The sequence below is a fragment of the Sinocyclocheilus rhinocerous genome, unplaced genomic scaffold (assembly GCF_001515625.1).
Source record: "Sinocyclocheilus rhinocerous isolate Xijiao unplaced genomic scaffold, SAMN03320098_v1.1 scaffold943, whole genome shotgun sequence".
Taxonomy (NCBI): domain Eukaryota; kingdom Metazoa; phylum Chordata; class Actinopteri; order Cypriniformes; family Cyprinidae; genus Sinocyclocheilus; species Sinocyclocheilus rhinocerous.
The window spans coordinates 303,036-314,039 of NW_015626129.1; the positions used below are offsets into that span (position 1 = coordinate 303,036).

General features: G+C 36.8%; 1 protein-coding gene across 1 annotated transcript in view; it reads right to left on the minus strand.

Moving 5' to 3' along the window:
• Positions 1–1,299: 1,299 nt before the first annotated feature.
• The window catches only part of LOC107711073 (transmembrane protein 255B), a 45,507-nt gene continuing 35,802 nt past the window's right edge, over positions 1,300–11,004 (minus strand). The window contains exons 5-9 of the mRNA XM_016515995.1: positions 10,108–10,188; positions 9,660–9,745; positions 9,100–9,259; positions 2,662–2,799; positions 1,300–1,511 (exon numbers count right to left, since the gene is read on the minus strand). Coding sequence (XP_016371481.1) covers positions 1,353–1,511; positions 2,662–2,799; positions 9,100–9,259; positions 9,660–9,745; positions 10,108–10,188 — 624 coding nt within the window. The 3' untranslated portion in view covers positions 1,300–1,352. The remainder of the gene's footprint in view (positions 1,512–2,661; positions 2,800–9,099; positions 9,260–9,659; positions 9,746–10,107; positions 10,189–11,004) is intronic.

Sequence of the window (11,004 nt, forward strand, 5' to 3'; positions counted from 1 at the left end):
GAGTTTTGAGTCATGTAACGTTTCAAAGTATTAGTTATATTGCGTTACTGTCATATGTGATTGTGTCAGTCAGAAGCAAAACAGTGTGTAGATAAATTATGGGAAATTTTATTTTCAGCCTTATGAGAGTGAAGCTTTGTTTTTATTTTACTGCCATGTACATTGCCTTTGGTATAAAATATGAACTTTTTTAACAGAGCTTGTACAAAAACAAGACTTGTACAAAAACAAAAATATATCATTATAATTAAAATTAAAGTAATACTTCTAAGTATAAAAATACATAGAAACAACAATTCACCTTTATCAAGAGAAACATATTCACACATCATATACAAACATCTAGATTACATTTTGAAGGTCTGTTCCTAGCCCTTGCTTTCAAAAATTGCTTCAAGAAACCCAAGTTGTCAAAAGCTGATGACATTTTCAGCTGTGATTTCGAAGTACAGTATGGCAGAATTATACAGATTGATGTTAGTTAACATTATTCTTTGGAGAAGTTGAGAAACTGCGTCATAGTCTACAGATTGTAATTAGTCTTTAGTGTTATTGTTCTTGTATTTCATTTAGCCCTCTATGTTATAATGTAATACATTCGATTTATATTTACTATATATTTTACAGCCATAGCAAGAACTAGACTTTGCAGCCTAATATTACAAACATGAAATGGCATTATGCATTTCTTAAGTAAATGTCTATAATGTGGCTTATTTATAAATGAAATGGAATATCCACTAAAAAACAAGGTAGAGTGGGGCTTCATTTATCCATCAGGGTTTGACTGGGTCATGAAAAGCATTTTAATTAAATAACATTATTTTCCCATCCACACAGGCTTGCACTAGAAAAGTCATTGTTTCACCATTACAGAGGTGAAGAAAGTGAAAAGACATTTTGATGAAAGATTATGAAAACAAGCCGTTTTCTTGAGAACATGCTCGGATGAATCTTGCACAATAAGACCACGGACATTTATTCAGAAAGCAAACAGTCCATTTAGATTTAAAGGGGTCATATGATGCTGCTAAAAAGAACATTATTTCGTGTATTTGGTGTAATGAAATGTGTTTATGCGGTTTAAGGTTCAAAACACATTATTTTCCACATACTGTACATTATTGTTTCTCCTCTATGCCCCGCCTTTCTGAAACGCATCGATTTTTACAAAGCTCATCGGTCTAAAAATTGAGACTTTAGTCTTTGCAACTTTAGAGATCTTCTTTATGCACCAAGAGCTTGTAACACTCCAAAGAGAAAGGAAAAATTTAAATCGCATCATATGACCCCTTTAATGTTGTGTTTAAGGGGAGCGCAGTCTAAAGGTCTTTGGTTTGGATTCAGATGTTCTAAGCGGAGAAGCTGGAGGTCTTGTAGGGTAGCAGGTTGTAGAGGGGGGCAAAGGGAGGAGGGTTGGGCTGTACATGGGATGTATCTGATGACCCTCCTGGAGATACACTCGATCCTGTGGCTGCAGGTGCTGCTGGAGAAACATAAAGCGATGCCCTCTGAAAGAAGGATGAAGAAAAGAATGCGTGTTAAAATTCTGTTAGCTTTTAATTGCAAAAATTGCTGATTTTTTTGTCAGCTCTTTTTCCAGCAAACTATTGTCTTCAGTTCTGTTCTATAACCACATTTGCATAATGCCCGCCTATGTTCTACGTTGGCCGGCCGCGCTGCAAAAAACTTGACCCGACCTCAAACACTGTAGCTTGTTTTTGTGGTTAACATGAACACAACCTGTATGATAAATAATAGATGTTTATATTTTTATCGAGCGTTCAAAATACAGAACTATGGCAATGGGCGTATCGTTTCTGACACGCTCTGTACACGGTAGACCAATCACAACAGACTGGGAAATCTGACCAATCAGAGCAAAGTAGGCTCACTGAAAGGAGGCGTTTAGAGAGACTGAGTCTTGGAACTGCTTCAAACGAATCGTTTGAGAATCATTGGAAAATTAGGTGATATTAAATGCATATTTTGAGAAACCTAAAACAATTTTTTTGACCTTGCATGCATGTAAACCTATTGTAGTAGCCTCCCAAAACAATATTAGGAACCTTAAAAATGGCATAATAGAGGCACTTTAAAAATAAAAGGGGTTTTCACAGCAATGCTATAGAAGAACCATTTTTTGGTTTTCCCAAAGAACCTTACAATTAAATTCTTAATGTGAAGAACAATTTGGGAATCTAAAGAACCTTTTTCCACTATAAAGATCATTTTGTGCAATGGAAGGTTCCTTGAATGTTAAATGTTCTCCATGGAGCCATTGATGCTAATACAGAACATGGCTGATCTGATGCTTAGTGATGAGTGTTTAAGTTGGCCAGAGGAACTTTTTGTGGTGATGCTTCCAAAAGCAACTTTAGATCACTCAGCAGGGGTGAGAGTGCTGGAAGATCCATGATCTGGAATTGGTTGGACTTCTGGCTGGCATTCTCGGCACGGCAGGGGTGTGATCAGGACAAGCCCAAGGATCAGTGTACTTAGGCACAGTTTTACAAGGGAATGGCTGTGGGATTTTGGAGTCTCACACTAATTTTACGGTACTCAAAAAGTCTGCAGATTAAATTCTCCTCAACTGAATCCTCCCATAAAAGACCATGAGTGGAATCTGTGTGCATGTGTAAGTGAGCGTGATGTACTGACTGGGTAGAGCTGGTGTCCTGTGTGTGAGTTAGGGTCCATTAGCAGAGGTGCAGTGGGGGAAGAACAGCTGGCCCCATCAAAAGAAAACAGAGATGAACCTCCCCACTGGGACACATCAAGACTGACCAGCCCACTCTTCTGGTGAGAAGGAAAAAAAAGTATAAGCGTCATGTAGTGAAGTCCCACTACAACCAAGATTTCAGCTGGCTGAGGTGGCCGAATATGGATCAGATTTCGGTTAGAAAATCAGGAGTGGAGAAGAGATTCTTGATGATGAGGCATTTATTTTCAATCTTGAATATGAGCATCTGAGGTATGCAGCTGTGATATTGTATTGTGTACATGTATTGCATGAACGCATTACACAGAACATAACCTGCTGCATAAACAAGGATTGAGAGTCATCTTGTACCGGTAGGCGCCGTGAATAATGGAACATGCAGGAAACAATTATTTAACTTCCTAGGACAGGCTTTCCGACACATCATCTCTGGCTGCCATATGCCAATAGAATATTTACCAAAACAGTTTATCTATACAATTGCCCCAGAAAGTATAGTTTACTTCTGCGTTCCAATCCCGGAAATGTGAAAAGGGTCCATTGTTTATTGGTATATCTCTGTTGCACAGGGTAATTTCGTGTGTTTGCATAAAGGCCAACGGATGCAAATCTATTATATGCATGCACACAATCTATTTTGTAGCAGATGGTCCTTGAAGTGACATGCAGGTCTTACATTTTGAAAGGTCTTAAAAGGGTAGGCTATTTAAAAGATTTAAGTTGGAAGAATTAAAAGTATTGAATGGAAGATAACATAGGCTATATCAACATAAAAATGAGTACATTAAAGCCTATGCAGTCTTTTAGGCTTTCATAAACCCACGTTTTGACTTATGCAGCAAGTCTTGGGAAACATTCATGCAGCAGTTGCTGAATTGGCACAGTTTCCCCCATTTGCTGAGACACATTTCGTGAAAGCAATACCACATTAATCAAAACTATAAACTCAAAGCCAAAAACCACCAATGTAATATAGCAAACCTCAAAATATTAAGACAAAATTAAACACCGTGTTAAAAAATGTTCAATTCAAACACAAACCGTCAAATACACTGAACACAATTACACATAATGAGATATGTTTAAATGAAATAGTACCAACATTTTTAGGACACTGAAATGAATCAGGCTGGTCAAAGAAATATATATCTTGAATCTGCCATATCATGTTAATTTAATATACATTTCTACAAGTACATATAACATATCAGGAATTTCCTATCTTTACAGTTGTGGCTTATAGAGTCATAGTTTGCTGTGTATTGGCTATTGAGAAAACAGAATAAACATGGCACAACCTAGAATCCTAGTAAGTTTAAGCCGGACAGACAAATGGATTAAATGGTCGAGAAGAGTAAAGATCAAAGTGATGAAGACAGACAATACTGACAAAGTGTCAGAGATATTTAGCTAAATCAGCACAAAAACGTCCAAACATTTACAATGTCTTCACACAGATTTTGCAGTTGATAAATTATGTCAAAAATAAGCCCAAAAGTTTATCTTCATTGTACTTTGCTGACAGATTTTAATAAGCCTTTTCAGCGGTCCGACAGATTTGTAGTGATTTATGTGATACACTGTCCAATTTTGTCCCACTTATAGTCTTCAAAGCAGCACGATTTTGACCTTTGTGAAAAATTGGACCAGCAAAGGTAACTGTTTTCCTTTCTTTTTCAGAAGCGTTTCCAGAAGAACATCTGTGACTTCAGAACTAATCCAATGGGATTCGCTTTTAAAACAAAGTTGGAGTTCATCTGTCAAGCTGTCATTTCATGTACGGATTCTGAAAGGATTGGAATCTATGTAGATATTACCAGGGTGGAAGTGTCTGGATGTGGGTGTTACGGAAGGTCATGTGCATGCTCAGGAAGTGAAATAAGATTTTCACACAGATTTTCCAGTTGATAAATTATGTCAAAAATAAGCCCAGAAGTTTATCTTCATTGTACTTTGCTGACAGATTTTAATAAGCCTTTTCAGCGGTCCGACAGATTTGTAGTGATTTATGTGATACACTGTCCAATTTTGTCCCACGTATAGTCTTCAAAGCAGCACGATTTTGACCTTTGAAAAATTGGACCAGCAAAGGTAACTGTTTTCCTTTCTTTTTCAGAAGCGTTTCCAGAAGAACATCTGTGACTTCAGAACTAATCCATTGGAATTCACTTTTAAAACAAAGTTGGAGTTCATCTGTCAGCTGTCATTTCATGTACGGATTCTGAAAGGATTGGAATCTATGTAGATATTACCAGGGTGGAAGTGTCTGGATGTGGGTGTTACGGAAGGTCATGTGCATGCTCAGGAAGTGAAATAAGATTTATTATGGCCAAGAACACCATCAGAAGTCATTCTCCAAAAAGAACATCTGTGACTTCAGAACTAATCCAATGGGATTCGCTTTTAAAACAAAGTTGGAGTTCATCTGTCAAGCTGTCATTTCATGTACGGATTCTGAAAGGATTGGAATCTATGTAGATATTACCAGGGTGGAAGTGTCTGGATGTGGGTGTTACGGAAGGTCATGTGCATGCTCAGGAAGTGAAATAAGATTTATTATGGCCAAGAACACCATCAGAAGTCATTCTCCAAATGATGAAACCCAAAGTAATAGAACAGCAATTAATAAATTGGTATTTCATCAAAAAATGGCACAGAAATCTCTGCAAGCTCTTGTATAGACAACACAGAAGGTATTAGTGTAAAATGTACATGCACTTTGATAAAACGTTATCTTAAAGTAATAAATAGTACAGTCCTCTTCATGGAAATCTAATTTGCTTGCTACTAAGTGCCTCAAACAAACAAAAAATATTTAATGCCAAGTTAATTTAATGCTAAATCTAGTAAATACTTCTTCCTCAAAAGTATTTCTACCTGGTACCATGTAGTGTTTTCATTCTGTTTCCAACAGTGTTTCAGTTCAGGCTGGTGCATGCAGACACCTGCAAAATAGAACCCAGTTTGGAAGTGGTGATTTTAGCTGGCTCTTGCCATCTTTGTTTGCTATAACTGAGGAACACTAAAGCAGCTGTTCTAAAAAATTTTGCACTCTGAAGAGAGTCAAGGGTGTCTATTTGCAGTGTTATTGCATTTAAATGTGATTAAATGCCACAGTGATAATCGTAGCAACAGATTGGACAGAAAACCTAATATGTCAAAATAGATCTGTGCATTAAGTCTTGCAGTGTACCTGCAAATGCAAAAATGTAATGCAAGATCTGCCACAGCAATATTGAAACCGAAAACAGATCAGTGTTGGCTGAATTATTAAAAACACTCTTTGTTCTTTGTGTTCACTCTATGTGTTTGTAATTTTTTTCTGACTTTTATTGTGACACTTGTAATTATTACTTGCAATTAGCAGTAATCATTAACTTATTTTATTTAATATTTTATTTATTTATTATTTATAATATTATTTATTATTTATTAGTTAAAGCAGCACTATGTAACTTTTGGCGCTCTAGCGGTTAATAAACAGAACTGCACACATCCCGCGGAAGAACATTCCAACCGGAGCTACTTCTCTAAGTTTGTGTCTATGGCGATTCACGCAGGTATGTGTTACTCCGCAGCGGTGACGACCCGACCAGGCTACAATAGTCCAAATATAAGTACTTATTATAAGTGTACCGTAGTGATTCGGAATAAGACAAAAACGCGGTTTGGAAGATGATGTACTCATTATATACATTTTGCAAATTTTGAACACAGAAAAAGTTACATAGTGCTGCTTTAAAGGGTATGTTGCAACAGTTTTTGCTTTGTTATAGAAATTGGTACAGTGAATTGTAAAACTGTGCTGTTATTGTGGTGTTTTGACTACACTACTACAACAACAACCTTTTTCAATTATTACATTAAATATGTGTAGTGTAGATGTTTCATATTTGAAAAATATTTTGTCACAGATATAATTTTAAAAATGAAATTAAACAAACAAAAAAGAAGTAGGCATAACCTAACTACCTTAAAACAAATAAAGCCCTCCTCTCAGGTAACACCATCAGTCAAACATGGTGATGACAGTGTTATATTCTGAGTTTCTATTTGTAGGAGGGACTAGAAAGCTTGTTTGTATCAAGGACAACACGGGCAAAGACAAATACACAAACATCATTGAGCAGAATCTGCTAAACATCTGCATATAAGTCAAGATTTATACTTTCTTGCAAGAAAATTAATTTCTCATCCTTCAACACAGGAGGATTATTGGAAACAAAACACAAATCTTTGCAGCTGTTTTCTGCTTTAATCAATAAACAAAAGCAGAAACAAAAGAATGTCACCACATCTTCCCAAGAGATCACACATACTTTCTCTATCTTTCTTAGATGAGAATGTTACATTCAGCTAAACACATGCCAGATATCTATTGGTGGGCCTTCAAACCATTGTGATTAATGCTGCCTTCACGTGCAATCGGAAATGTCCTATTTCCCACTTATGAAGTCGTGATTACGAGCTTGTTGTATTCAAGTGCTTTAATGTCGGAAAGAATAAAATGTAGCATCCCATTGGTTGACTATCATAAACATTCACCGCGCTATACATGCAGTTTGCAGACAATTCTGGAATTTCGGTCAAATACATGCTTATTTCACTGCTTATAAAAGATACAATATGCTTCGAATGATCGTTCATATCTAGCCTATAAATACACGACTTTGAAGCTGGATTTCAGTACTACCACTGGAACAGCACCTCCCTACAGTATATCAATTTACTCCTACAAGTTTATTTTCCCTCCTCCAGCTCAGGTCACAGAATAAGTGCCTTGTTGTTCCTTCATTATGAGGCAAAAAGTCTCTTTGCAAAACCGTCAAACCTCCATCTGAACTGCTGAGACCATCACATCTTTCAAAAATCAGCTTAAGACACACCTCTTCTGCAAGAACTTAACTTCCCCACACACTTAAAACAATGCACTTACACACTTGGCTCGTTGACAAATTGCTTTGTTCCTCTTCTGTTGTAAATCGCTTTCCATAAATGCGTAAATGTAAATGTGTGTTAACTTTTAAATCTGTTACGCTCCTGAGTGTGTCCACAGAAAGACAGACACTGTGCTGTTCCTCTTCAGGGACTCGAGCTGCGTCGGAAACGCTAGGGGAACGCCCTTCAGCGTGACGGGCTCTGAACCTCGTGTGTAATCAGACCAATAGATGGGCGAGACGTCACGGGCGGGTGACGTTACATACGTAACCTGAGACGATTTGGGGTATTTGGACACTAAGTTTAGGCTTTTATGGAGGGGCATAAGTGCATTGCTATAAAGGAAAAGGATGCTCTGGATTTAAAACACAAGACAACACAAGAGCATTATTGCAAATGCGAAACAATGATTTATCTCTATTGTCTTGTTGTAATAATTGTTGGAAGCCAAAATCATAATTGAAAATAAAACTCAATATCTGCCAAACGGATTTTTATAATCAAAGAAACAATCTTGACCAAGGGCGCATGCAGGTGTAACTATGGGTGCTTCAGAAAGGGAACAAAATGTCCAAAATAATAGGTGGATCTCACATAGTCGGCAAGGTAAAAAGCCTTTATTCTAAGACAGCTACATATTAAAAAGACACCATCAGCCCATATCAGCCCAAGCAGGCCTTCGTCCGGGTGTTTTAGATATTTATAGGATGAAAACAGCTTATTAAATCATTGGTGATCTTTTTGGATTTTGGAAAGTGTAAATTTGTCAAAATATAAAATATACAAAATATAATGTACACTACAATCCGGCAAGTATCAGATATTTGCAGAGCAGTGATGGACAAAATTCTGATTTGAAGCAAAGGACCAAAATTCTAATTACTATTTATTTGCACCTTGTTTGTTAACTCTTAAAGGGGTCACATGATGCGATTTCAATTTTTCCTTTCTCTTTGGAGTGTTACAAGCTCTTGGTGCATAAAGAAGATCTGTAAAGTTGCAAAGACTAAAGTCTCAAATCCAAAGAAATATTCTTTATAAAAGTTAAGAGTTACCACGCCTACCTAAAACGGCTCGTTCTAACACGCCCCCACATACCTACATCACGATCTGGGAAGATTTGCATAAAGCCGCCCAAATGTCCACCCAAAGAAAGAAGGCGTAACTTTTATCCTCGCTGTAGTATTGTTGTTGCGAAACAATAATGTACAGTATGTGGAAAATAATGTTTTTTTTTTTTTACTTTAAACCGCATAAACACATTTCATTACACCAAATACACAAAATAATGTTTCTTTTTAGCAGCATCACATGACCCCTTTAAAATTTAGAAGTTTAAAAACAAATTCTGAATGGCTCACAATGCTAGAGCAGAGTAGTCTTTTTTTCTCTCTCTCTCTCTCTCTCTCTCTCTCTCTCTGATTCGCTCAGTGACTCACCATGTCTTTGATACTGCCCAGTACAGCAGTGGTCAGGATTCCACACACGAAGGCCAGCAGGTTAAGCGTGGTTAAGACCCAGAGGAGAATATACAGAGAAAAGACCTCCTGACAGCTCTGCACACCAACAAACTCATAGTAATTATTCAGATATCCTCCACTGGAAAAGAAAGCAAGCAGGCAAATCATTGTCATGGTATTACATGTATATGTCTACAGGTTGGTTTATGTGCTATTTCATATTAATAACTTATTGATATTAGACATTCTGAAGAAAGTGTAAGTGGTTCATGCCTGTGTAAAACTCACTGTCTGTAGTGCAAATGGTATGAAATGAGTTATGTGCTATTTGTAAAACTTTCATTTCAATATTTGAAGCCTTAACTCAAAGTATGAATAATAGTAATAGAGATACTAGCAAAAACTAGCAAAAAAGCTACTAAGAGTGAAATGTTTTTTGCTCTCTTTTATGCTATGCAGTGGACAAATATCTTTTATTGCATTATTGTTGAGTGTTTACTTAACGTATCTGCACGTCTTCACAAATATGAATTACTTACTTGGCGCAATCATACAAATCACAACAGTAACACGTTCCACTGCGAACTTTCATATTACAGGACTCTGTTAGTCCTCGACAGGGAACCTACAAAATAATTGAGCGTGTTTTAGAAATAAAACATTATGTACAAAACTCTCCCTTTTTTATATAAAAACAAACTTTTGTGCACACATTTTCATCCACCTATCTCTTCTTCATTCAACTTTCTTCATATTAATTACTATTATAATAACAAAGTACGATGCTAAATAAATGTATCAATTCATCCATCCATAAATAACTGCATCAGTTCATCCATCAAGGACCTAAATCAGCCTAAATTGAGGACTTTTGTCCTTGTTATTTAATCTATAACAAGATTATTATCTTGTGTGCATGTTTTATAAATATATTAAGTAATTACAGGTAGGCATGCAAATGTATTTTACAAAGCTGACTTGACTCACTGTAGCGTAGTAGTTCTCATAGATGTAACTATTTCCACTTGTGTAGAACTGACATCTTCCTGCCTTCACTGGACGCATGTCCTGTTGGCAGAGTGTAAGAAATGTCCTCAGTTTGGCTTTTTCCTTGGAATTGTGTTGCAACATTTTTTCTTTATTACAAAAGATAGAGATACTGTAGAATACCTTTTGTTTGGAAAGGCTTCTGTCGCCATCTGTCATTTCAATCTGTCCCACTGTCTCAGTTTGTATCTCTGCCTGCCTTTTACACATCTCTGTTTGGACGAACTAACGCCATCTCCAGCTCAATCTTGTGAAGACGGAGCTCCTTGTTATCACTGAATGTGCAACGCCTTGATGTTCCTATACAACTGGGCTTGATAGTCATTTTCCAAGACCTTCACCCTCTCTGTTCCTCTCTGGTCAAGTGAGCTGCCAACCTCCATCTGAACTGCTGAAACCTCCACAACTTTCAGCTAAAGGCACACCTTTTTGCTCTAGCTTCTACAATGTTCATAAATGTAAATGAGAAGCTCAAAGAGGACAGATCACACCTAGAGTTTTCCCTCAAACTTCATGGGTCACATTCGTGCTGTCAAGACAGATGATCTGATTACTGAATTTTTACACAAATACTAAAGAGTGCCAGCATCCACAGTTCAGTGACCTCCTCATCCCTTCAAATGCAGCACTTGGGTTTTGACATTGAAAACTGAACATGTTATGTAGCCAGCTACATAAACATAGTCATTAGGTTAACAACACTGTCTCTTAGGAACTTGTATGACCAACTAACAGTTAGCCAAGGGGTAAAATGTATCATACTTTTCAGTATCAAATTAGACCAATCTACATTATGTATGTAACCAGTCTTAAAGGTAAAAAAAAAAAAAAAAAGGT